Source organism: Notamacropus eugenii, chromosome 3, assembly GCF_028372415.1.
Source record: "Notamacropus eugenii isolate mMacEug1 chromosome 3, mMacEug1.pri_v2, whole genome shotgun sequence".
NCBI lineage: Eukaryota > Metazoa > Chordata > Mammalia > Diprotodontia > Macropodidae > Notamacropus > Notamacropus eugenii.
This window is the reverse complement of record NC_092874.1, coordinates 233,182,637-233,210,587: the sequence shown is the minus strand read 5'-3', so window position 1 is coordinate 233,210,587 and position 27,951 is coordinate 233,182,637. Positions and strand designations below refer to the sequence as shown.

Sequence of the window (27,951 nt, the reverse complement as noted above, 5' to 3'; positions counted from 1 at the left end):
CTCCATGTTGGACCCCAACTGAGGAGCCCGGAGCTGCTGCCGGGGGATCCGGGCTGGGGGGACCTGGGGGGGGGTGGGGGGGAGCCGCTGCCCGGGCCGCCTGCCCTCCTCGCAGGCCGCCTCCCTTCTCTGCCTTGGGGAGGGGGACGGAGGGGGATGTGAACAGCCCAAGGAGCCGCCTCCGCCGCCGCCGCAGCAGCCCCAGAGCCGGCCCCCGCCCAGGCCCCCCGTCCCCGCCCGCCCGCCCACCCATCCACCCATCCCGGGCCCGCGGGGTTGTTAGATGGAACACGGCTCCATCATCACCCAGGCGCGGAGGGAAGACGCCCTGGTGCTCACCAAGCAAGGTAAGGCCGGCAACTTCGCAAAACTTTGCCGCCGCCGCCGCCGCCCACTCCGGCCCGCGGCGCCTAGCCCGGGTCGGGCCCCCTCAGGCCCGCGGCCGCCCCTGTCGCCTCCCGGCGCGGCGCCCCTCGGGGGAGGAGGGGCGGGGCGTCCCCGAAAGGGAGCGGGCGGGGGGGAAATGGCCGCGGCGACCCTTCCCCTCGGAGGGGCCCGGGGCGGCCGCCGCCCCCGAGGGGGGAGGGGCGGGGCGGCGAGGCAGCTGTCACCCAGGCCCGGGCCTTCCGCCCCCGCCCGAGGGGGGTGAGGGGGAGGAAGGGGTGCCACCCCGGGAGGCCCCGCGCCCGTCCCGCCCCCTTACCCCCCCAGCCCGGTCGGACTCGCGCTCGAAGTGGGGAGGGGGCGTTCTGGAAGGGGGTGGGAGCTAAAATGAAGCCGGCCTCGAGGTTCCCCTTCGCCGCCTCCCGCTTTGGGCACCCCCGAGGTCTCCCTGCAGCCCCGGCTGGGGCCGCATCCGGGCCCGGTTAGAACTTGGGAGCCAAGTTCCCAGCCCGGGAGCCCGGGGATGGAGACGGGAGGGGGGAGGGGGAGCGAGGACGAGGAGAGGCGGGCGGGCTAGACCAGTGAGCCTCCCCACCCGCGTCCCCCGGCTCGGGTGGAGCCGGGTCCCTGTCCCGCCCGTTTGGCCGAACGGCGGCCCCTCCTTCGAGTCCCTCCCCGGCCGGGCTCCCCCGGGAAACAGCGCTGCACAGAGCCGCGTTTGTGGAGCTCAGGAACTCGTGTCCCCGGTTACATAATCCGCCTGATGGCATCAGACCCCGGCGTGGTTCCGAATCGCGCAGTGACAAAGTGGGAGTTTTCCCGGGCCAAGCGATTGGATCCTCCCCGGACTGTGGTCCGGCTGTCAGAGGGAGCGAGGAAGGAGGCAGGCGCCCCCACGGCCTGGGGCTCGGAAGAATGTCGAGGAGCCCCGGCTTGTGGGGGCTGGGGCAACCCCGGCCAAGTAAGGCAGAAAGACCATAGATTTTTAGGGCTAGAAGGAAGGCGAGGAGGTCAGGCATTTTAGGTCTTTCCGTTTCCAAATATCCCTTCCTTTGGGAAAGGAATGAGGAAAATGGGTGGAAACTGTAAAGATTAGAAAGACATTCTCCTGGGAGGAGGAAGGGGAGTTCTTTTCCGTGGGTCAGCCTTTACATCCGAAGCCACTGGATCTGTCTGGGCCAAGAAGTCACTTAGTATCTGGTGGGGAAGGAGTAGATATTGTTGAGAGAAGGGCCTTTGAAAGAAAGATTAAGCTTAGACACACTTGCTCTGCTGAGGGGGAGGATTTCCCATCCATTTCTATAGAGATCTAAAGGGAGACAATTAGAGAGGGTATTTTGGTTCAGGGAATGTGAGAACTTTGGTTCCTTGTACCATGCCTGAGCTGTGGGTAATTAATGTCCCTTCACATCACTCCTGCTATTAATAACTCCCAATGTCTGAAATTTACCCATTCTCTCAGTGTAACTGCCCCGGAGTGCTTGTCATTCATTACTCAGGGCAAATAGAACTGGTTTGGTGGGTTTTAGCCATTCCTGGGTTCTATTCCTTGAATGAACTGGGACTTAGTTTGTGCCCCCTTCAAGCATCTCTGTCGTCTAAGCTGACCGCTTCCTTAAGTAAATATGGCTTCCCAGTGGGCAAAAGCTTTCTAGAGAACCACATGCAGTGGTTACACTGGGATGTCCATTTTGTGTTTAAAAATTACATGTTGTACTTGCAAACCCAAATCTGTTTCCTCGATATGAGAATTTAAGATCTTTGACTACTTCGATTTTATTCCTACACTGTTACTTGATTGTGATCCCCTGCCTTCACTTAAGGTGAAGCTGGAGAGGAGCCAAGGCCTCTAGCAACTTGTGATGACTTGGTAAGGTCCAGAGAGGTGGGATTCCTTCCTGATCAGAAACCTGACCTCTCTAGAGCATCTGACATGATTAAAAGTAGAGAAGGTATCCTTTGGGTATATATAATGCCTCCACCCTTACATCCCCACCTTCCCCACACACACACACACACACACACATATAAGGAACATGAGAACTACAGATAATCTATCACACTGGGTACACTTTTTGTCTCCTTAAGATTTATTTATGGGTCCCTCAATACACTCCTACGCTCCAGCTAGTTGTTACTGGGGCTTGGGGGTTTGGGTTTTGGGAGGAGGTCAGCAGCCAGTAGTCAGAAAGAGACTTGATGAAATTCTACTAACTCTAGAATCCGTATTTTAGCTGTAAAAAAATTATACAAGCCACTTGGTCCCACCAGCTCATTTTACAGAGGAGGAAACAGAGGTCCAAGGTCACAGTTAGTAGGAGTCATTTTTGTTGTGGTGAACACTGAAAACTGAAAATCAGGGACTCCAGCTCCTGGGTGGCAGTTCAGTTGTTCATATCAGTTAGTTTTTCTTGGGGAGCTCTCTGAACTTGCCTGGAAACAGATAAGAGCTTTCAAACCAGCAGGTTAGTCACACACTCTCCCTATCCTTCTACCAATCATTACTTTCCAACGTTCCCTCATAGTTCTTTTCACTCTGGTACATCTGATCCTAACAGAATAAATTCCAAGTCAACTTAAGGACTGCACCAGGCACTGCCGCTAATAATTCCTTAATAAATGCTTGTTAATACTCCATATTCCCTGTCTTTAACTAACTGAGATTGGAATCAATCACATTTGGAGAAGGAAAAAGGAGGCCTGGGGCAGCTTATGCTTAGTTAACAAATTGTTCTTAGCCAAGGTTTGTTCAAAGTAGAGGAAGTCCAAAGGCATGTGAATTTTAAAACACAGGAAAAAAAGATTTAAATATGTGCAAAAATTATTTTTAAAAATTTATGTATTTTATGTTTTTGGTTTTTTTGAGCATTGAGGCTCTTTCCTGGGGTTTGTTGATGATTCAAAAGTAATTACAGGAAAAAACTGAGCAAAATTTCTGAAAGCAGTAGAGGAAGATGTGTTCAGCTTCTTAAAACAGAGGAGATGAGAAAAGTTGTTCCCTAAAGTGGACACACCCAATATACCCCAGTGAACAAATGGTGCTGGGTCCCTCCAGTGGGACCTCCTTATTTGATATCTGTGATCATTCCCCCCAGGGAGAGAATATAAACCTATCTTTCTTGTTACCACATCAGGAAACTGGCATTGATAGTGAGGATGGATTCTTCTGAATCTGGAAACCTAAAATATGAGCAGCTTAAATAAGTGCCCCCTTTTCTAGTTTGTTTTCCTCTCAAAATCAACTAAACCCAAAGACATTTCCATTGCACATACTATTTGAAAAACCACAACAAAACAACCTTAAAACCAGGAAAAGAATCTAGATTTGGATCACTTGACATGTTTGGTTGTCGTAATGGGAAGTGTTCTTTACCACCATCAGCAGTTTCTAGAATTCAGGGCCCTGCTTTTCATGGGGCAGCTCCCTTCCCTTTCTCATGCTGGCCTCACCCTTTACTTATGGCCTCCTTCAGACATGTCTCCCTTGGAGCTTTCCCAAGCAGCCAGATCCCTAGGGGCTGGTGCCTGGCTTTGCTTACTGTTTGAGAGCCTACCTTCAGGAGTGGATGTTAACTCAACACTTCGGGGGACCAAACTTGGATGGGATTGCTGCTGCTGCCTTCCATGTTCAGTGCTTTATTTAATTGATGCCTGGTTTGGAATGTCCAAAGAAAGTTACTCCCAAGGTCTCAAGGTACTATCCTCCCTCCCCAGCTCTCTCTAGGAAATCTGTGGGAACAGAAAGTCTACTACTTATAGGTAAAACACCTTCCTGTCAAACTCCACAGAACTTAGTAATTTCTTCTTTTTGTCAGAATTAGTATTTTGTTAGAAATCCCAGTCTGCAGGACCTAAAGGTAAAGCAGAGCTACTGCCCCAAACTTTTGGTAATGAAGTAATAAGAGAAAAGCAGTAGTCTAAAACCCTATTGGTGAAGGAGGGAGGGAAAGACAACCCACCCCTCCCCTGAGCTGTTCTTTCCTCTGAAACCCCTCTTATAGATAATTTTTTCTTCCCTTCTGGCTCCTGTGTTTAGATGACTAGACTGTTTTGAAATGGTAAAAGCTGAAGGGGAGTTAAGGGGTCAGGAGAAAGAACTGTCAATACTTCAGCCATAATGCAAATAGTACTAGATCATGTGTGTCATCAAGTGCCTTTCTCAGAAAAGAATCTAAGAGTCTGTGATAAAGGAGGATTCCTGACAGAGAAGAATGTGTTCTCCATACACCCCCCCCCCCCATTCCCCGATTTCTGAGGCTCAGGAGTAGCCTTATTACACAAATTCTTCCTTTGCAACAATAGACCTTGCTGTAGGATTTTATCCATACTGTTTGCACAGTGGCAAAGAGGCCTGGCATAGGGGGTTGAAGTTGGAGAGAGCTAGGTCAAGTCCTCCCTCTGACTCCTAGGAACTCAAGGACTCTGTTCAGTTACTTTACCTCTCGGTGCCCCACCCCCAAACTCACTAAAATTTAGAAGTTAGACGGGAGTTGCTGATTTCCATAGTGAAGAGAGTTTCTACACCAAGAACTCATAAGTCCAGACACTCCCCTTTCCCCAAAAAGAGACTCTCCCTCTCGACTCACTCTTGAGCCACACTGCCAGGTGAATTTATAACCAGGACATGGGGAAGAGGGGGAGGCTGGGGGCAGCGGGATGCTAATAGTAGGAGACAATGCTTTATTATGGAGGCATATCTAAAAATGTAATTTAACAAATGTTTCGTAACCACCTAGCAAGGTGGATACAAAGAAAAAAACAAACCTCCTTTCTTTCACTGAACATATAGGAGGGGGCAATACAGTATGTACAAAAGATAAGTAAATACTAGGTAATTTGAGGAGAGAGGGAGCACTTACAAATACTTGATGAAAATAGTACCTGAGTTGAGTCTTGAAGAAACCAAAGATTCATATGGGTATGAGGTGAGGAAAAAGGGCAGGGAAAGCCTGGAGAGACAGCCTGGAGATTCAAGATGGAATGCTGTTTTTCTGGCAATTGCTCACTCTCAAAAGTGAGTGTGACAAATACTTGTTGCAACAATTTACCATACTTTAAAAAACAACTTCAGCTTGCTTTAGGATTCAGTGAATTTTTTTTCCCTGTAAGATTTGGACTCCTTTTAAACAATTTTAGCATTGGAAGTAAAAAAGAGACAGGGATTTTAAAAAGAAATAAAGGTTCTTAAAATATATAGTTTCCTGGTTATTACCATTTGCTATTAAAAAAAAATGTTAAATCAGCAGTCTGAACTGAAGGGTTAGACGGGCTAATCTGGAAGGTTAATTTTAGGTCTAGTCTCATAAGATCCTGCGAACTCAGGTTTTTCATTGTTCATTCTGTGGGAGTGAAAAGGAAAGCTTATATATCTTGGCCAGCCAGTTCCATGTACCACATGAGAGGGAGCCGTAAATTTGTTCTGAGGTGATGGGATCCCCAATTTCTGAACTCAAGGAGGACAGGGATATCCTGGAATCCCTGCTTCTTACCTCATAAAGGAAACAGCAGAAACTGTGCTGAGGTCCAAGTAGAGGAGTTTACCTGGTAAGTTCCTTTCACCCCTAAAAATGCTTGGAGCATAGGATCTCTTCTCTGAATTTGTCCTGCAGCCTGCTTCAGCTCTTGACATATGATCTGATTTGGTGTTCTGTCACCTTTACTCCTCACCATCCTAATCATCCCAGAGCAATAAATGTGACTCCAGTACATGTGGATGCCAGGCTCACTTCAAGCCTAGAAATATTTACAGGAAATCACAAATTGAAAAAAACCGCTTTTTGCGGAAGGGGATCATTGAATTGTAAGTGGAACTGTTCATGTATAAGGGTGGTAATAATGATGGTTCACATTTATATAGTGCTAAAAGGGTTGGAAAGTATTGTCTTCATAGCAATCCTATATGGTAGGTGGTGGAAGTGTCATTTATTTCCATTTTGCAGATGAACAAATGGAGATTAAGAGAGTGACTTCCCCCATCCACAAACCCAGATCTTCTGTATTGCACTGCTTCTGAGCTACCTTCCAAAGGAACATCCTGTGCCCTGGGATGGTAGTGTAGAAAAAGCATAGGGCTTGAACTGAGAAGGAACGTGTCAGGGTTACTTTGTCACCTACTTTCTCTGTGACTTCAGGCAGACCTCTACCTCTCTGACTTAGAAGGAGTATTACATGACCTGGTCTCTAAAGGCCTTTTTAACTCAAAAATCTGATGTTCACATAACCCAGGAGTCTCAGCTAGTCTAGATGAAGCTATATTAGATGAAGGGACCAGGGTAGAAAGAGGGAAGAATTTAACAATTCTAAGGACTATCCAAAGATATGCTTTAAAATGGGCTGTTTTTCTTTAATTCGGTTGAGTTCCCTCTCCACTTATATAAGATAAAGAATATTAGTGGAGAGAGGGAAGACTCTTACCTTGTTTCCCTTTGTGGAATCTGAGCCTTCTCTGTGGCAGAGAACACTGGCTCCTTGCTTGCCACCAGATCAGCCTCCTAAGCCAGCATCCTCTTTGGATGGGGGCAGAAATCCCCACAGCTAAATATTGCTACCAGGACATAGATGCTTGTAGCTGCCATTGGCCCATCTTTTTTGGCCTTAACCACAACCATGTCAAGGACCTTAAGTTTTAACACAGACTATTTGTTTATACAGAGAAAGAGTAACATTAATTTAGAAAAAACTCGTGATAAAGCAGTTAAAGGATAATTGCTTTTTGTAGGGGTGTTGTGCATGCGTGCGTGCGTGTGTGTGTGTAAAAGATTTCTTTCCCACCCACATTGGGCCTGCCTGACTTATTTAGCTAAAATTCAAGCCCAGCCTACCATGACTCTTCATGGCTGCCCTTGGATCTCAGCTCAGCTTGTCTACCTCCAAACTGGCCTTTTTCTCTATGCCAAGCTTTAATTTTTCAAAGCTACCAGGGTGACTGGCTACTATTTACTCTTCCTTCATGAGAAACTACAGATCAGCCCCTCCTTTTTTTCCTAGGCTTCTGGAACTCAGAAGAATACCACTGAGGGCTCTTCTCTTTGATCTTGTTGGGCAGTGTGAGTTCAAAGAATGTCCTAGACATAACAGTCCACTATGGTACATCCATAGTCTAAAACCCCTAGGCCCAGAAGTTCTTCTGAATAATTACTAACGTGCAACAAAGAAGGGAAAGAGGAAATATAGTAATCAGGACATATGAACTGGTAGAAGCAAATTTCCCATCATTTAAAAAATTGTACTCTTTCCTCCATGTGCCTCCCCAGCTGTTTAGCACCCCCCAAAGCAAGGTTGGAGATAAGCAAGGAGTCACACTCCCATTTCCCCTTCATCTGACTAGATTTTTTGATTCCAGCCAAGAGCTCGGAGGAGCCAAAATCATAGGTAAGAATTGAAATGGCCAGTGAGAAAGTGTTTTTATTTCCAGGCCTGCTAGGCAGACTTCTTTCTTCATCTCCCCCATCCCTTCCTAGGTCTGCATCTCCTGAAGACAGAGTGCCCCCAGCACTACCACAAAGGAAGAGCTTTCTCTCCCTTAACCATCAAAATACCTACTCCACTAACTTCTGGAGTTAGCATGTTGGTGCCTGTGCAGGGATTCAGTGTCTGAGAAAGGCCTCGATGCACTGTTGTACACATTGGATTTGGAAGTAAATGTCACCGGATTCTCTAGTGTGTGTGCTTGTTATATTCCAAATACTCAAGAATGTCCAGACAGTCTTTCCATTCTTGTCTGTTCAAAGGGATATTAAATTTCAGTTTTCTTAAATTCAACAAGTAGTTTTCAGTGTCTTCTGTGTGTAAGTCCTGGAGATCATGAGGCCAGGATTTAAAAAAAAAAGTCCTTGCCAGACTTCATAGAACTTACATTCTAGTAAGAATACTGAGGAAAAGTGGAATTCTGGTCAGCTAGTTTAGTCCCTCCCGTTTTACAGATGAGGCAGTGAGGGCCAAAGACCCTCACACAGTCACATGGTAAGGTGGCAGAAACAGGTTTGAACTTGGGTCATTGGACTCTAATTGCAAGCACCCTTTCCACTGAATTATACTACCTCCCACTTGAGTTTCTGAATTTTCTTCTCTAGTGAGATTATCTGGATATCTTACAAAAGCCCCAGGGCCACCGAGATGAGGAACTGAGTCTAGAAAAGACCCAGCAGGAAGCCTGTGCTCCCAGCCTTTATCTGGACTGCACCATCAGCATTTATTTTAAGCATTCTACAGCCACTCTTCCCTCTGAGTTGTTTGGACAGCTACTTCTTGAGAGGCTGATGCTGAAATCTGACAGAAAGTGTCTTATATCTCAGAAATTACCAGGATTTTTCCCCTCAGATGAACACATCTCTCCTCTGCTCTCTTAGGAATCCTTTTGGGGGAGGAGAGTCCCTCTCTCTTCCACCTTGAATGGGACTCTTGTCAAAAGGATGGAAAGGCCCTGTGCTCTAGGGTTCACCAGCATCAAAGGAAATGGGCATCCAGTTATATAATAAGGCTCCATACTACCAGGGTGCATCTTGTAAATTCTCAGCATCACCTGTTCCATTGCAGTAAGAGGTGGATGTGTACATCCATTTTCAGCTCACCCAGAAAATGTCTACTTGCCCGAGGAATGGCTCTTCTCCCTCCTACCTAATTTCCCAGGAAAAATTGAACTGAAGAAAGCACAGTGCTTAGTATATGGCAGGAAAGTTTTATTTCTCATCTGCTCTCATCCCCGTTTAGTGAATAGACCATTTTACCAGCTCCTATTACACTTTAAATATAGTTTTTTGAGTTAGTGGTTTTTGCTTTTGTCTTGTTTTTTTGGCAGAGCTACTGAAAAGTTGGCACTATATAGATATCATTTGGGGAATCCTAAAGTTGCCATATCTAGAACTGGAATTGTAGTTCCATTTAATGAAGTCTGGTGGGCAGGGAAGGAGGCCAGGGACCAGAGCAGTGACTCACAATCCCATTCCACATCTCTACCTCCAGCCCCACACCCATGTCCATTTCTATGTTAGTCAGCAGAGTACATTCTGGACCCAGGACTCCCTTGACTTGTCCATATCACAGATTAGGGATGTAGAGGCAAAGGAGAGATTGGGTACAACATCAGCTTCCCAGGGGGAAAGGATGATGGTGAGGACGAGATCTTCCTCTTGATTGCTGTTACATGTGAAAAACGTCAACTGAGAGAAAACTTCCATATCTTGTAAAGGGCAGAAGTTCTCCAAGGCTTATTTGAACATATTATTTGAAACTTTGAGGAGACCTAGAAAAGGTAGTAGTTTGCTTAATTATCTCTATTTCCTTCTCCCTTGGCACAACTAGTGTCCAATTTCTTTTTGTGCTGGCCTCCTCAAGTGGCTTAGGATCACAGCTGGAGGGCTATCTCAGAAGCCATGAAGTCCAATCTCCTCACTTTACAGATGTGGAAATTGAGGCCCACGTAGCTGAGGTGACTTGACCGGGGTCATACAAGGTAGCATCAGAGACAGGATTTGAACTAGGTCCTCTGATTCCAGAGCTAGTGCCCTTTTCACTAAATCCTGCTGCTTCCTGCTTAACAATATTTCCTTTGATACTGCACTATCCTGTCCTCAACTTTGTATTCCAGTTGTGTTCTCTGAGCTTGCTCAGTGCCCATGCTTCCTAGTATCTCACCTAGTATTTAGAGGTAACTATACTGCCACTTAACATCTCACACAGCCGAGAAAGTAATCTGCCTTTTGGAGGAAAGGAGGGCGCAGGGCACAGATCCTGAGAAAGTTGTGCTCTGGCCCCAAGATCCAAGGCATTGAGCCAGTGGCAAGATGGAAACGTTCCACGTTTTCCTCCTCTACCAGTAGCCTGGGGAGTCCCCTTGAAGAGGCTGTTTTGTGGCCAAATCTGAGCCTGTTCTTTACTTAGCCATCAGGAGGAACCTGTTGGGGGAGAGGATGGAGACAGCAGAACCAAGAAAAAATAGACCTCTTTGATTTCTGTGCTTATTGCGTTCTCAGAGACAGTAAAGAACCTTCAGAGTCCTCCTTTGGTTTGATCCCGAACCAGTGTTTGGCCAACACCATTGCTGGGATGTGAGTCTGGGGTCTGTAGGGGGCAGTATTGCCAGCATTCACAAGAGGATTAAATATTTCAGACTGTTCCTGGCAGGTGGCATTTCTGTCCTTAAAAAAAGTAAGGGGGGTGGGGGTGGGGGTGTGTAATGGGAACCAAATGACCCAGTTAGATATTTTCATCTGGTGCTTCTCTCTTATTCAAGCATAGTGACCATCCAGCTACATACATTATGACCAGTGGATATCTGTTTAGCAGATTTCTTTCCGTGACTACACGTGAGTTAGAGTAAATATCTGTAACCTTGCCTTCAGTACAGATAGGCTTGAATCATAGTATTTTACAACTAGAAGGAACTTTAAAGATCAAGTTCAACCTATTTTCTTTGATTTTTCTCATTAGCATGAGATTCTTGTAAATAAACCAAATGAAGGGTAAAGTTCTCAGACAGGGTCAGAAGAATTGCTTTGATTTTGAGAGGGTCAAGGGATCATCACAAATAGGCTTTTATTCAGTCCTAGCACCAGTTGGGCATCTCCCTCTTTTACACTTTGTATACGTTTTTCAGGACCTCTGTCCAGCTCTGTGGGAGGCCTCGTGCCCTCCTGCTGTGAAGCCTGTGCTTGTGGCCAACAGGTGGTACTCCCTCCTCCCAGCCTAGGCCTGCTGTACTCCCCATCCTGAAAACATGTCAGAATTAGAGAAAGCAGGTGTTTGACAACAGCTTGACTTGCCAGTGTAGGGATTCTCCCAATGCCAGAACGCTCCTGATCCAGAGGTGCCTAGGGGGATCATGAACTTCCTTTAGGAGGGAAAATTAAGAATGTTCGTGAAATAGGAGCTGGAGAGATGAGGAGTTGGCTCCCTGCAGAAGCCTTCCCAACCTCAGTCCTCTTCAGCCTTTGGAAACTATTAGCTTATAGTAAAATTACAGACCTGGCCTGTGCTGTAGAGTAGTAGTCAGCAGGGTCCAACATCCCTGGTGCAGGGCAGTCTTCTTCCCTGCCTGAATGTACCCTTACCCCCAATGTACAACCCCCACCCCACCCTCTTCCCACCCCCCATTTACTCTGCTTGAAGACAGCTCCTTGCACCTGGCTTTGAGGAACACAAAGCTGAGGCTGGACTGAAAGGAATGATTTGAAAGGCTAATTGACTGAAGTTTCAGATCCCACTCTGGTGTGTAGTTTCCCTCTTCCCCTTTAAACCAGTTAAACAAAGCCAGAATTGAGGGGTCCCCTGGCCCCCACCGGCTACTCTCTATTGCCCTCTCACTCCTCCCTCTATGGTCTCTGCTCTGGAGAACAAACCCAGGGCGCTCATCAAGACTGGGTTGGAACAGAGTTCCCCAACCCTTGAACATTTCTTTGCCTGCTCAGGTAGAGCAGAACTTACCAGCCCGTGGCATTTTCTTGCTAGCCTCTCTTGCCTTTGGGAGTGTAGCAATCTACAGAAAGAGTAAACTAATTGAGCATCATTTCCACAAATGAATAATACCTTGAATTTGTGTAGCACTTTGCCTGTTGCCAAGAGGCAACGTATTTCGTTTGGCCCTCATAATAATATGTAAGATCATCATTATTATCACCATTTATGTAGATGAAGAAGCCTCTAGGATTTGCCCATCAAACCAGCACCTCATTTGATCTTCTTTCCATTACACTAAGCCAAGGCCTGGGGGCCTTCATGATTTGCTCTCTCCAGACTAAAAATGCAAGGCCCTTTTATCAGTCTTCAACATGGCATGGTGTGAATTGTTAGAGTTACATGACCAAGTGAGGGCCAGGCATAAAGGAACAGGTCCTCCAAAGCTGAAACTTTAGAAAGAATTGAGGGAAGCAAAAGATGAGACATTCAAACAAATGGAGCCAAGACCACAGACGGAACCGTCCTCTGCCCCTCCCCCTGCCCAGTAGCTCTCTTACTAGTGACATTGACTGCTGACTGATCTAGAAGAGCTAATCTTTGTTTCATTTCCCTCAGGACTGTGACCCTATTTAAATCAAGGATCAGACTTGGTCTTGCCTTTGGGGCAAAGCTGTTTGTGTCTTCTAAAGTTCATCCACTGGTGATCTCTGTTATACCTCCCTGAGATCCTCAGTCCCTTGAGGTATCAGAGCTTGAAGGCAAAAAGGTCCCAACTGGCTGATCTGAACATAGGCCCAACATTAATTTTGCTAGTCGGACAGAACTGTCTAACTAGAGGAGCATAAAGGGCCTGGGCCCTCCCTAGAGCCAGTGCTCCTCTGTGACCTACTGCCAACTACCCTCCCCCTCTTCACTCCCTGGCTTTCAGGATTACTTCTGTCTTTAGAAAATGCTGACTGCTTTTTTGGTCTATTCTGTCATGGAGAGAAGCTCAGGATGTTTGAGTTTTCAAAAAAAAATTAGGCAGAGAGATAAGGCTGCAGCTGGGGATTGTGGTTCTGGTCTTAATCTTTGAGTTATCACTCCCCCTTCTGTGCTGTGTCATTGCCTTCAGAGCAGAGCAGATATAAGACAGAGACTGCCTTAGTCAGAACTCAGTTTCTAGTTATATAATACACACACACACACACACACACACACACACACGCACGCACGCACGCACGCGCGCGCACAGAGAAAGCCAGTGAGCTTTACCCTTCGGTGCTGGCTGCTGTGTTCTGTGTCTGAACAGGTAGCTTTATGTAGACATTCATTAGAGATGAAACAAGAGCACCAAGTATCACTTCAGCCATCTTAGACCTTGGAAATTCCTAAAACCAAGATTTTATGGGATCCTTCTAATTCTGCATTTCTGTGATTCTAGAATGGAGCTAGGCAGATGGGAATGAGCCTCCCAGGTTGATGCACTGAGAAAACCAAACAGCAGGATTGTTGCCGAAGAGATCTTTACTGTTTCCGTGATTTTAGATATTGGAGTAGTCTAAAAGAACTCTGGCCCCAGCCCATCTCATGTGGTAGATGGACAGCAGAGAGTAGAGGGGAAAAGAGAACTCTGAACTTTGCTGATTGGAAAGGTTGTGGGTACTTAAACCATCTGTTTGTGGTCTCTCAATCACCCTAGGCTGCACCTGCCGGAAATCCTCTGTCTTTTTTTGTTGTTGTTATGTTGAGTGGGAGTTAAGTTACTGAGCAGGGTTGTCTGGGATCTGGTGCTGACAGGTACCAATCCTATTACTCCTACTTCATTCTTGGTCCAAAGGAGTAGTTCCTAGTTTTGTCTTTCCTCAGAAGGGGCTATCCTAGAGGCTGTAAGTAAGTAAGAAGTGGAAACTACTGCTCTAAGAATCCAGTCTGGTAAGGCCAAGGATGAACACTGGGTCAACATTGGGGAACAGAATCCTAGAGTTGTTTGTGATCTTTCCAAGTGCTTCATCCTTTCTCTACGGCCCTCCCCCCCTCCAAAAAAAACCTAGCCACCAAACCTTCAACACTATAGGGACTTAGATTGAATCTCTACCCCACAAAGACCGAGACATTTAGCCTTTGATTTTCTTGCTTCCATATAACCAAGCCAGTTGGTTTGGTGGCAATAGGAAGAGTAGAAACACTGACCTTTTAATAGCTCTATGACCAGGAACAAACCACGGCATTCTTCTTAAATGGAGATATTGATGCTGCCTGCCCTATCGGGTATTGTAAAGAAAGTGACTTTGAATTCATAAACACTAAATAAATCTTAGCCACTACTACCATATTATGCTTGTTTGACGTGGTCTAGTGGACCTGGCTTCCAATCCCAGCTCTGTTTGACATTGGATAAGTTACTCTTTAGACCTTGTTTTCCTCCTGTGTAAAATGAAGAGTCTTAGTTCCTCTCTAACTCAGAATTGATGGTCAGTGGCCTAACAGACATAGGATAGACGCAGAACTCAGGACATTTCAGATAAAATTTCCTTTGGAGTAAGTCCCTCTTAGATAGCAAGGCTTGTTGGAGCCTTGGCCACATTGCTGTGTTGAGTGGGTCTCTTGCACCACCTGCTGACTAGGAGTTAACATTGCTTATTTCTTGAGTTTCACAGGCAGCTTTTCATTAGCCCTGCTAATTGAAAGGGAGGAAAGTCGGAGATATTCAGAAGTGGAAAATAACTTCTGAATCATTTTTTGTTTCCATCCATCAGCAAGCATTTGTTAAGTGAACAGTCCTATAAAAAAAAAAAGAGAGTGCAAAGACAAAAGTAAAAGTCCTGCCCTTAAGGAGCTTATATTCTAATAGGAGAGATAATATAAATATACACAAAATAAATACAAGGCAGTTTCTGGAAGGAGGGAGGACACTGGGGGTTGAGGGAAAGTTTCATGGAAAACAGGAGGTTTGGAATGATTCTTGAAGAAAGAATTCCAAGAGGTAAAAGTGAGAAAGGAGTGTGTTCCAAGCATAGCAGTCAACCAGTGCTCAGGTAAAGAGAATCATGGGTAAAGAAAAACAAGAAGGCCAGCAGCTGGACCAGAGAACATAGAAATAAGCCTGGAAAGGTTAGCAGGAGCAGGCTTCTCATGAGTACGAGGTACTAGACACTGAAATTTATATTTGATCCTAGAAGTAAAAAGAAGTCACTGGAGTTTATGGGTAAGGGGAAATCTGGTCAGATCTCTACCTCAGAAAATTCATGTTAGAGGCTATGTAGAGGATGGATTGAAATAGTCCAGGTGAGTGGAGAGGTAATGAAGGGTAGCTATATTAGTGGCAAAAGAGGGGTGGATACTAGAGATGTCACAGAGATAGAAACAGCATTTTCCATGAGTAGCTGTGTGGGATAAATAAAAATGAATAGTCAAAGATGGATCCAAGGCTGTAAACCTAACTGAAAAGAAGAATAGTAGTACATTCCATAGAAATAGGGAAATTCAGAAGAGGAATGAGGATTGGACATGTTGAGTTGGGGATGCCTATGGGACATCCATTTCAAAGTGTTTAATAGATAGTTGGTGATGTGGGATTAGAGCTCAGGAGAAAAGAGTAGGGCTGGATATCTTGGAATCATCTGTGATGGGGCAATAATTAAACCCATGGGAGCTCAGTACAAAAAAGTATAGTGAGAAAAGATCTAGAACTGAATCTTGGGTACCCCTACAGTTAGGCAATGGGATAAGTATGATGATCCATCAAAATAAACTGAGAAAGAGAAGCTTGTCAAGTAGGAGGAAAATCCCAAAAGGACAATGTATCCAAGAGGAAAAAGCAGTTAATAGGGTCAAATGCTGCAGAAGTGTCTCAGAGGATGAGATCAAAGAACAGGCCATTAAGTTTAGCAATTTAAAGACCCATGGGTAACTTTGGGGAGAGCAATTTTGGTTGAATGGTGAGGTCAGAGACCAGATTGCTGAGGGTATAGAGGAAAGTGAGAGGTCAAGCATAGTATGGAACACCTGTAATACCTGTTATTGGGAAAGTGGAGGCCAAGGGATCCCCTGAGCTGTGGTGGGATAAGGCATTCCAAATGTCCATACCAGGACAGAAATGGAACAGGTCAAAGCTCCCATGCTGAGCATTTGTGAGATTGGACTTGTGAACAGCCACCACTTCCAGGGCAAGTAAGATGGAGATACAAGTGAAAACATCAAGTAATAGAGTTTATTTTTCAAGGAATTTAACTGAAAAAGGGGAGAGTAAGAATCTCTTAGTCATTAGGTAGTGAGAATGGTAAGATCTTGTGAGGGTTTTTCAAGGATAGGGAAGACTTGGGTATATTGGTAAGCAATAGGTAAGGAGTTAGTAGACACTGGAAATCAGAAGTGGAGATGATGGTACACACAGGTTATTGAAGAAGGCTAGAGGGAAAAGGATCAAGGATACAGGTACAGGGATTGAATTTGATGGGAAGGGAAGACTGGAGTGAAGACGGAATAGCAGGGGATGGTATCGAGGCCTTGAGGTAGAGAGAGGAAGAAGAGGGAAATGGCCTTGCTTTACTCAGTTAAGTTGTGGGAGAGTATGGGAGGAGCAGTAGAGTGGATGACTTGAGAAGAGGAGGGTGAATAGCTGTGGTGGTGAAGGGGAACGGAGCTGAGATTAGATGCATCTTTGCATAACTTCCTCCAACAGAACTCAGCAGCCCAGTGAATTAGAGCAGCCCAGAGTGGGTTTGGTAAAGCCTGAGCAGTGCTAAGTCAAGGGGCAAAGGCACCTACCTGAACTGGTTAACTTTAGAGTTGAGATTGGAAAAGAAGGAGCATGTAGCCAGAGCAGGCGTGAGGCCATGGGAGGAAAGTACTGAGGGGGTGGAGAGACTGGAAGAGGTAGTGAAGATAAAAAATAGATGTAAAAGGAGCTAGGTTTAGGAAGAAATGGAACAATGAGAGAATATGATCGAATAAGGAAGTTTAGAGTTCTTGATCACACAGGTGAACACTTATAGAGGATGACAAGTGTCAGAGCAGGAGTTGTTATGGAGGGGGAGAATATGACCCGGCATACAATGAGAAAACAGAGAAATGTCTGAAGTTCAATAGATAGCTATGACTAGGATCTGTATTGGGCTATAAATTGGGATAAAGTAAACTTCAATAAAAGAGGTTGCTGCAGTGGAGAGAAGAAATACCCTGACTTCTCTTTCTGGGATCAGCGAGTTGGGATGAGGCAGAGAGTGGTAATGAGAGAGAAGATGTGACCAATGTTGAAAAGGATGGCCAAGAATGCAATATAGGAGTGGGGGCTATGGAGAGTGACCAGGTCAGTAGATGATACTACTGACCGGAAGAGGCAGGAGAGAAAAGTCTAAGGGGAAGGAAAGTTTGTTCATTACAAAGCAGGAATTAGAGAGGTGGGACATGTGGGATACAGGATTGAAGTGGATAGGTACAAGAGATGTGTTTTACTTTCAGTAATGCTTTCAGTCCTTCCCAGACCCTGTGAGCTAGCTAGTAAAAGCGTTGTTATCCCCAATTTACAGATCAGGAAACCAAGACCTAGAGAAGTAGAGTGATTTGCCTGAGGTCATCAAGGTCATTTGGGTTAAGTTTGAATCTAGGTCTGCTGACCCTAAGTCAGTGTTCTTTCAGCTACAACAAACTGCCTAACACGTGTGACTGACTATCCCACTGTGCTTTTCCAGATAGGAATTAGGTCTCCAGCATATGAGGTAGACCCCCTGTAGTGGATTTATGGCAGGAAAAGAACAGGAGTGACATAGGATGGACGGACATGAATAGGTGGAAAGCTACATTGAAGAAAGTGAGATCAGAGACGCATTGGAATATTGGGTTAATCTTACAAGTAATGCTGTGCTTAACCTAATGTTAAATGAACTGTATTCCTCAGATTTAAATTGGTTAGATGGTAAAGGAACACAGTCTGCTGAGCAAAAGTGAGCAAGGCATCCAGGAATTGCTACAGATAGCCATTTCGAGTGGATAATCCACCTTGAGTAATTGACTGTTAGTTATACATCTTCCAAGGAAATTGGCTGTGGGGGACGGGATTTGAGGGAAAATAAAGCTTAATCTTCAGAGTTTGTGGTTTTTCCAGGGGCTTTTAACCTGATGCTGAAGGGGAACTCCACTTTGGGTGTATCAACTAATGGACTGGAAATCTGAGCCTTCTCTGTTGGAGAGGGATAGTTGTACCTGAAACACTTTGATTTTGTGTCCCAGTTATTTTGATTTCTTCGGTCTTCGTCACTTTAACTTTGTGGATGGCTCAGCATATTGGTGCCAGAAGCCACAGCTCTAGGATAAAGTAGTACATCAAGTTGGAAACAGGATGCTTGAGCTCCTGCCCTGGCTTCATTTTCTGGAATTAGGAGCAAATCCTCTGGACCTCAGTCCCTTTCACCAGCACTTTTGAGCTTCTCTGCCACTGAATGAGGATGTTGGAGGAATAAATAAGTTCAAGAGACTCTGCCATTATGGGCATCCCATAGGAATGGGAGGAGTAGTATCCAAATAATCTGCACTGCAGTTCCCACTTTATCACCATCTCTGTTCTAGGTCTGGTCTCTAAGTCCTCTCCCAAGAAGCCTCGTGGACGTAACATCTTCAAGGCACTTTTCTGTTGCTTCCGTGCCCAACATGTTGGCCAGTCAGGCTGCAGCAGTGAGCTCGCCTCATACAAGGAGGAAACCAACACCATTGCCAAGGTAATAGGGATGCTCTGAGAAGTAGGGGTGGGATTGTGGAGAAAAGACCAGAATGTAAAAAACTTGGCCTAAAGTAGACAGAAGTTCCTTAGAGTTGTCCATCTTGTTGCCAGCTGCTGTTGCCTTGACCCCATGACTTCCTAACGTACTTACATCCCTGGTTGAATTGCCCCAATGGAACTTAGGAAATGATGGCTCCTCCCTCTTGGTAGTCACCTCTGTCAGGCCAGCTGCAAAGCTCAAAGCAGTTCTAGCCCACACCCGTATTCTCTTCCTCAAAAAATCAATTCCTGAGTCGACTTCCTTTAAGGAAGGCCTTCTTCCATCATTAACCTCACCTACCTTGACTCCATTCTTTACTGTATAACGTTTTCCTTAGCATTTAATGGACTAGGCTTATACTAATTAATCTGTATTTCCGTATAAGAGACTTTGCAGCATTAACTTTTTTTTATCCTCAGCTGGATTATACAATCCTCAGAGAAGGAGAATATGCCCTCTATCTTTATGTTCCCATGGTCAGATCTAGCCAGTTCAGGATAGCAACTCTTATGCCTCTTTGTAGCTTGTGAGTTTTTAGACGTGGTTATGGTTGTCTTTAAGAATTTGAATTTATGCTTCAGACTTTGGGGCACCATTTTCCTGAGATAAAACAGCATTTAGAAATCAAATTAATAAAAATCATTTTTTTTCCTAAAAAGACTATTATTCAGGGTTTCTAGGGATGTCATAAATTTGGGTAGGTCATCAGGACCCTTACTGTATCAATACCAGTCACAATAAAGTTTTAATAAAATATCTATTTAAAATAACCAACTATTATTCCAGTTATATCCCTGGGAAGTATGTGATATATATGCTTACATGGAGGCCCTTGAGTTCAGGAGCAAAGCAAGAGACTAAAATTCTGGTATTATGAGTGAGCTCAGACTTTGAGTCTACCCCTTTCTCATATTATATATCCTGGGCCAGTCTCTTAATCTAGCTCTGTTCCTTAGTATCTCTTTTTTAAAAATAGAAGGAATTGAGAATTCATAGGTTAGTCCCAGCAGATGTGAGAATGGGAACTAAGTTTCATTTAGACTTTAATGCCCCCTTTTCTTCCAGAGGTCTTTTTTGTGTAACTAGTGTGACTCTAGGGAGCCACCTTACACTGCTCTAAAGAAGAAAATATAATACTGTTTATAATGTCCACCAGGTAGTTGCAATATGAAGGGGAAGTGTTTTTTAGGTCTGGTGTCTGAAACAGAAGACTCAGTGAACACTGGAAGGGGGACACAGGAACTTCTTTCACTGATACTTTTCCCTTTCTCTTTCTAGTCGGATCTGCTCCAGTGTCTTCAGTACCAGTTTTACCAGGTATTTAAATTCTAGCAGTGCCTTTCTGACTCTGGCCCTGAGACAAACAAGTACCCAAGCCAACTTCCTGCCTTCTGGCGAGCTTTATAGGAAAGCTAGAAAATTCCTAGGGTTGGCTTTGGGGGATTGAAGCTCTTGTCTCTATTGGACAGTGGGTAGTGTTAGGGTGGGGTGGTGGTGATGGTGATTGTAAAGAATGCTTCCTTCTCAGACCCTCTAGCTGTAAGAATCTAGGGAGCAAAGCATTTTTACTGATGCTACAAACCTTTCCATCTTGAAATTGATGACCCTGTCCCATATGGCAAACTGGCATTTCTGTCTGTGGCCAGTCTACTTCCCAGGGAGAGGTTGTCAGGTTTCTCCCCAATAGACCATGTCTCTGGAGATGTTAGGAAACTAGGGTATCTGCTCTGCTTTGAGTATTCATGCATGACAAGCTCCAGGAATGAAGATGCTTTTTATTCTTTATCCCATCCACTCCTTGGCTCCTTTCTCTTCTCAGGGTTTCATCTTCTAGGTGGATCCTAAAGTCTGTTCTCTAGCTGGGCAGGTTGTGACAGGGCTTTTGTCTTTCCCAGTTTTCCTGAGGGGAACCTAGTTTTCTTATTTGGAGAAGTCATAGCAGCTTGAGTTTTTATTTTCAGATCCCAGGAACATGCCTGCTCCCAGAGGTGACACAGCAAGATCAAGGAAGAATCTGTGTGGTAATTGACTTGGACGAGACCCTCGTGCATAGCTCCTTTAAGGTAATCTGATTTGACAGGTCCCCTTGCTATTCCTGTGTTCAGCTTGGGAGGTTAACATGATTGCTGAAACAGAGGTAAGGATAATGCAGGCAAAAACTAGAAGAGACTACAAGAGAGTCTTACACATAGTAGGTGATTAACAGATATTTGCTAGGTGAGAAAGAGGGACAGACAGGCAAGAGAGAGGGTTCCCTTAGGTATTGTGTGTACTTCAGCATCCCAAGCTCTGTGATTGCCAGGTAAATATCTGGATGCCATATCAGTTAGGTAAAACTCAAGCTCCACTAAGCCCAACAGAATTCAGTGCTATAGACAGTAAGGCTTAATTAGTTGAATAAAGCCCCCTTTTCTTTCCTTTCTCTTCGTTTTCATGGGAATCTTTTCAGTTTCACCTGAGTACGACAGCAGCAGCAATATGAGCATAGCACCTAATTACAATAGCCCCTGCTTAGTTCTGGGTGGAGAAGAGAGAAAGGAAGAGTGTTCCCTAGGCTTCCAGGTATCCAAACAACATTCTACTTTATGCTCATAAGAGAAAGCAGTAGTGAAAGCAAGGTGCAGGCACTGTATTCCTAGACAAGTTTGTAAGATGCTAAGGTGCTTGGTAGGGGGTTTTGCAGTACTCCAAGCAGGAGTGGCCTTTTTAGCTTTTGTTTGTCTTACCCAACAATAGTGGAGGAAAGCTCCTTCTTGCCATTTGTCCAAAATGGAGCCAATACTCAGTGAGAATAGGTTCCCCACTTTTTGCTGTGTTGACCTCTTCCTTGACTTTTTCTTCCTTCTAGCCAATCAACAATGCTGACTTTATAGTGCCTGTGGAGATTGAAGGGACAACTCACCAGGTAAGCAAGACCCTGTGTGCTGATGAGTTTGAGGCCTGGGGCCAGAAGTCACTGTGGATCAGGTTATAAGCTACATATATAGTGGGAGTAAAGTGAAGATGAGCAGTTTATCAGGCTGCCAGCCTGGGAAGGTCAGGGCAGACTGATCCATCCTCAGAGATGGTGATGAGGCTCTCCTGGTGATCACTGTCATAACCTGACAAGGCTTTTGTTTACCATTTTACTGAGATTGGCACTGTGTAAGCACCCGTGCTGCCTCCTTTGGTCAGCTAAGCACTCTGGCAGGGGCTAAAGAGACCTGAGTTTGGATCCTCAGGGTGCTCAAGCTAGGGACACAAAATACACTCATGAAAAGATTGGCCATGTGCAATACACCATATGCAGGAGAACATAGCACAAGAAATCGATAAGCTTGGAGTGATCTAATGAAAAGTTGAACAGGGAGAAGAGATAATTGAGGGATGGATTCCTGGAGAAGAGCTTCCAGTGGGGTTTAAAGGTGGAAAGAACTGGGTGTGATGCTTTGGCAAAGAAAGAAGGAGGCTGTTATTCTACTCTGACAAAATGGCATTTGTGGAATCAACAAGCTTCTTCTCTAGGACAAGCATACTGGCTGCAGATTCCTTTTGCATAGTAGTGAGAGAAGGCTAGTGGAGTAGTCCAGCCTTGGAAGGAAGGTTCTTGGGTGCAGTACGATGCTATAGAGTGGTGATGGCTGCCATTTCAGGGACATTATTCTAGCTCCTCCGTTTGTGTAAGATGAGCTGCAGAAGGAGTAGAAGAGAAGCAGAGATCAGTTACGACAAGTAATTATAACATACAGGCAGCAAAAGTAAAAACATTTAAACCAAAGTGTTCTTAGAAGCCACAGATAAATGTTTTAGGGGTGGAGGACAATAAGGGGATATGTACATAATTGGAGCATCTGGAGAAAGAGATCAAACAAGTTCTTGCCAGAGGAAAGACCAGGAGCAAGGATGGTAAGCACTGGGGACCTTTGCCCATCAGTTCAGAAATGATTTTGGAGGAGTTGGAATTGGAGAACAAGGCCACTTTTTGCCCACTGGTGACTCCAAAAGACTCTCCTGTCAGAACTGAAGAAAACAGGAAGATTCAGCAAAGGCTGCGGCCAGGTTCAAGTAATCCAGGATAGGCTGTGTCCAGCTGCTGGCCTATTCTTGATTACTTGTTTCTGGAGGCAGCTAACTGCACACTGCCAGAAGCAGACACTCCCAGGACACACACCCCCTGCCCTGCCCAGCAGGTTTTCATTTTCTACCCTGGGCCATGGAAATGATCTTGGCTCCAAGCTGACAGAGAACCTAGTGATGAAAGAAGAGTATAGGTGAGTGATGCTGATCATCAGTCATTGTCAGTAAGGCTGAAGGTTTCTGTTCACATCAGCCCAGCTGCCTAGGACAAGTGAAGTCTGAGCACACATTGCTGTTTTTTGGAATAGTTTGGGAAAAGAGTCAGATGACTGGTTTGAAACTTTTGCCTAAAACTTGCAAACCTTTTCGACTTCCCTCTCTCACCTTTCCCTCTGGTTTTCTCCAGGTATATGTGCTTAAGAGGCCTTATGTGGATGAGTTCCTGAGGCGAATGGGGGAGTTGTTTGAATGCGTCCTCTTCACTGCCAGCCTGGCCAAGGTATCTTGGGACAGGGTGGAGGGCCACAGAGAAAAGATTGGTGCCTCTGCCAGATGACCTGGGGCGCACAAGGAAGGAAGGGCTGAGCCACACACAGATTTCCTCTTTCTACGCAGTATGCTGACCCTGTGACCGATCTGTTGGACCAGTGTGGTGTGTTCCGGGCCCGCCTCTTCCGGGAGTCATGTGTGTTCCACCAGGGCTGCTATGTCAAGGACCTCAGCCGATTAGGGAGAGACCTGAGGAAAACCCTGATACTGGACAATTCTCCTGCCTCGTACATCTTCCACCCAGAGAACGCTGTGAGTTCCTTCCAGCCCTGGGCTAACAGTTGAGATGGAGGAGGAGGGTTAATAGGCTCCCATCCTATTTATTGTGTAGAATAAGCCGAGCTGGAACAAGGGCAGTGTTCTTTTCTAAGGGTTTGTCTTCTAGAGCTCATGGGATACCCAGGAAGCTTGGAAAAGTCTAACTTAAGGAAGGCTAACCTGACTCAACCTACTCTGAAGAGAAGGAAAGAGGAAGTCCTGAAATCCAGTGCAGGGTGCTGGCTGCCTCTGCCCTCCTAATCCTCCTTGTCCCTCTTCTACAGGTGCCTGTGCAGTCCTGGTTTGATGACATGGCAGACACAGAGCTGCTGAACTTGATCCCCATCTTTGAGGAACTAAGCGGAGCAGAAGATGTTTATACTAGCCTTGGGCAGCTGAGGGCACTGTAGCCCTCTCAAGCTCAGCAGCATCTAGGACTGCAGGGGACTGTGACACACTGTGCCTTCGCTATCAGCCAGGAAGGGATGGCGGAAACGGGAAGCAGGGAGAAACAATTGTAAAGTGAGTTAGGGCGGGTGAGATGGCAATGTGGGCAACAGCAGACCAGTGACAACCAGTCCCCCCTGCTCCATGACCCAGGCACCAGAGGAACACACTTGTGAGCGTGTGTACGTGTGTGTGTGTGTGTGTGTGTGTGCGTGTGTGTGTGTGAGTGACACCGACATCTTCTTGCCTTGACATGATGATTCAGGTTGGGAAAGAGGCGAACAATCAAGGGTCAAACTCCCCTGAGCCAGAGCTCATCTCCTAGAGAGTCAGTCCAAGAGCCATTGACCTCTCATGGGAACAAAGACCATTTAATGCCCTGTTGCCAAACCTTGAGTCTTCCCTAGTATATAGGGCCTGTGCCAAGGAGGTGGGGATATGCTGCTCTCAGCATGATCTGTAGGCAAACTGGCACCAGATCCAAATGCACACTGGACCCATGGTGACCTTGGAAAAAAAGAAATCATTTCTAAAACATCGTATGAGCCTATACCTTGGCCTCACAAACATGGCCATGAGAGTCAGGTCCGGGGCCATCACTGCCACCTGCCAAGAGCTCCTTCCTGGCCTTCTCCCACTACCCTGGAACTTGGGGGGCGAGGGCCCTTTTCCTCAACTTCACACCCCAGTTACATTTCTGACACCATGAGCAAGAAATCTCCCCTACCATCAAAGGAGGACAGAGAGTTGATTTCATTTGATGGGACTCTGTTTTAAAGTTCTCTTTCTAAAAATGGATTGTAGGGTTTGGTTTGTTTCTGTAAGAAGCTTGGGCTCTAGGCCGAAAGCTGGGGGATGAGGGATCAGAGGCTCAAGGGGAATTTTAAAGCTAGAATTTCTATTATCACAGATCAGATTATAGATCTTGAGAGAAGTCTAGAGGATGATTCTTTCCATGGATTCTTCTTCAAAGGAACAGGAAGGAGCAGTTTTATTGCCATTGAAACTCTTTCAATTCCTTAAGCAGAATCCTTTCCCATTTTATTTTCCAAGGAGTTGAATTTGGGGAGGGATGGGATGGTGAGGCCTTTGCATGGGCAGCCCCAAGGACACCTGTGTCCTGTAGGTAGAAAATAAACAAGAACCACCAATTGGTTCTCTCTATTGTGGCATGCTAGCTTCCTGCAAATGCCTTAGTAACAGAAAAGAAAGGAGAAAGGAGACCCAGGGCATGCCCAGGTGCAAGATTTCAAAAGCAGTAGGCACTTCAGAATCAGCATTCATTCTTACTAAGCCACATGTACAAAATGGAATCATTTTCCAAGTTTGGAAAGCTCTGATGTATTGGGAAGCACTTTGGGGATTTCATAAGGTGAACCCCACGTAAGCAGCACTATCTTGTATCTAGCCTTGGCTTCTACTGGAATGGGTGTGGTGTGCAACCTAGAGGAAGATCACCTAAGAGGTGATTAGGAGCCAATTTCCCTCCTTACCCTGAAGAAGCTCCACCTGCTTCAGGTACAGTACACTTAAAACTTAGGATTCTTCCCCACCATTCTCTTTGACTTGCACATGCTTCCCTGGGGTGGGAGTTCGGGGGAGGGTGGATGGCCATTTGGATGGAGACCTAGGGGGAGAGCAGCTTGACTGTGTTTGGGGCCTTCTGGTTATCGTCCCTCTTTAGCCTAATCTTTGTGCCAATTCTGATTCCCTCCATTGTTGTCAGGTTTCCTTGGTTTTATACCAAGATGGTGCCATGGAGTACAATCCAGGGACCTAAAAGCTATGGAGATCTAGAACAAAATTTCCCAAGTCCATTTTCTCTCTCTAGATACTTCTTTGTGGCAGCTTTTCCTAAGACTGGTTCTCTGAGTATAAATGGAGGTTGAGTGTGGGTGCTGATAGAAACCTCCAAACCAACAACCAAAAAAACAAACCTAATCATTAATCCCATACTTAATGCCAAATTCCAGCAATCACAGGAGAGTTGGGGGAGGGGAGTAGATTTTGAACTTAATCCTCCCTACCTCCAGGCCATTATCTACTGGCTTCTCAAGGTCAAGTGAGCAGTAGTGAAAACATTCCTGCCATCTGGTCCGAGCCCACCTGCCTTTGCCATTAGGGGCTTTGAGACATCGACCTCCTGAAACATACCTGAGCAATAATGAGAGATGACTGTACTGAAAGACATTCCTAAGCCTCTATTCCGGCCCCTTTGTGCCACCCCCTGCTGCCCTGGTATGGTTCTGAAAAGGGTAGGGGGAGGGTAGTGCTGACATTCCTATCTTGCCTCTACTGAGATGCCCTATAAGTGACCTGCGACGAATGTCCATATTCCCTGACCCGTTGGTACGTACACTCACTGTCTTTCATAGGAAGCCCAGTGTACTTGGCATCCCTGTACACTACAGCCACTAGTTTTTACTCAACTGTAAATATGTCATGCGCCCTGGCCCCTCTATCCAGTCTTTATGGTCTTCCAGCTAAAGCATGTTCCATTAGAGAACTGTCACTCATTCACCTCAACCAGATTTGAGCAGGACCTGATGGCAGCCCTGCCAAAAGTAGTGTGAAACAGTAGTTTGGATAGTGGTGTGTCAATTAAGTTTGACTGGGTTTTCAAACCCTGGTCCCAAAAGGAGTTACTACTAAAGTAATGACAGGTTTACTCTTGGAATGAGCCAGGGCTAGGGGAAAAAGTACTCTCTTTCCCCATTGGGTACACCCTTTATCCTCAACCCTACTTAAAGAGGTCAAGAGTCCTAAAGCAAGTGGAGGTCTTCACTACAAAAGGGTGACCAGACTTCTTTACCTCACCTGGCTCTGAGCAGAGCTCAGCCAGGGTGCCCCATTTAAACTAGGTCTCTGCTCAACAGCTAATGCTTCGTTAGAGCTCATGCCACACATAGACCAACCCTTCCAGGAATACGCCCTTCTGCCAAATTCTGTTCTTTAAGTTGCCTGTTCAGTGACACCGTAGTTGTCTCTGATTGGGCTTCTCTTTAAAAAGAGCCTGATGTTCCCATCCCTCTCATAGGGGGAAGCTTTAGACAAAGGGCCATTTTGGGAAAGGGTCAGGGTTAAGCATCTCAGCTCTGCACATTGTAGAGAGGATGCTCTTCAGAGGCCTGTAGATCCCAGGCTGGGGAGGCAAAGAGCAATGTCCTGGACCTGAAAGATTTTTGAGAACTGGACCATGAACTTGAGTGTTTAATTGTTGAGCAGGGAAAGAAATATCCTTGGGTAAATTTGCCTTAAGAGTTGTCTGGGACTTTTTAGCTCCCTCCTGCCTCCCAAAGATGTTGACTATTTTGTAAACTTGTAAATTTACCTTTACTGTTTTATATAAGAACCCAGAAACTTTGGATGTGCTAATCATGGAAAGTCAAAAAAAGTAGCCAGCCCCCTGGCCCTACCCTGCCCCAATGCCTTCTTTCCTGGGAGCCCCTTGTGCCATATTAAAGAGTTGTCCATGCTTAAGCCATGGGTAGAGCATCTCCCTTTGTATTGAACCGGTAAGGTTTGGGAAAGTCAAAGACTAGGTACCTCTGTACAATTCTCACTGCCTCCAGGATATCTGGAGAGTAAGGGGAACCCAGGGTGTCTGGCTTGCTTGTTACTGCAGTCCTAGGCTGTGATAGAGTTTATTCATGACTCAGTCTCCTCTGCAGAACAGGACTCTTTAAAAGCAGTTGACCTCACTCAAGCCTGGATTCTGCAGGGCAATCAGCCCCCTTCTCTAATTAATCCAGGCTCTTTTCCCTGGAGAGGATACACTTTTCTCCTCCAGCCTCAAAGGCAAGCTTTTATGCTTGGAAGGGGGACCCTAGGTGTGAGAGCTACTCTATCTTGTGCTGCTTTCCCACTTGAGGGAATACTGGATTTGGAGGGTAGAGGGGGGACTGTGCCCCCACATCACCTGTGCTATAGGATTCTGACTAGCCTGGTTACAGATTAATGGTTTCTTGGAGAAATTTGTTTTATTCCAAAACTTGAAATGTTTGACGCCATTAAGTGTCTGTTTATATTTTTGGAATATTTGTATTACTTGCAATTAAATAATAAAAAAGTTTTTTTTTTTTTCAAAAACCCAACCAGAAGTATGTCCCTGTGGTTATATACTTGA

At 45.6% G+C, this 27,951-nt stretch overlaps 1 protein-coding gene and 1 long non-coding RNA gene across 2 annotated transcripts; both read left to right on the top strand.

Annotated features, from left to right (window-relative positions):
* On the top strand, window positions 1-27,919 carry CTDSP2 (CTD small phosphatase 2). Its single transcript, XM_072655224.1, has 8 exons — window positions 1-347; window positions 18,325-18,473; window positions 19,794-19,832; window positions 20,477-20,578; window positions 21,364-21,420; window positions 22,978-23,070; window positions 23,187-23,372; window positions 23,663-27,919. Exons 1-8 carry the CDS (start codon window positions 284-286, stop codon window positions 23,786-23,788), a joined length of 816 nt encoding a protein of 271 aa, XP_072511325.1. The 5' UTR covers window positions 1-283; the 3' UTR covers window positions 23,789-27,919.
* On the top strand, window positions 354-17,511 carry LOC140534314 (uncharacterized). The gene is made up of 2 exons (XR_011977237.1): window positions 354-7,755; window positions 7,845-17,511. It is a non-coding gene; the product is annotated as an uncharacterized lncRNA (long non-coding RNA).
* Window positions 27,920-27,951: the final 32 nt, after the last annotated feature.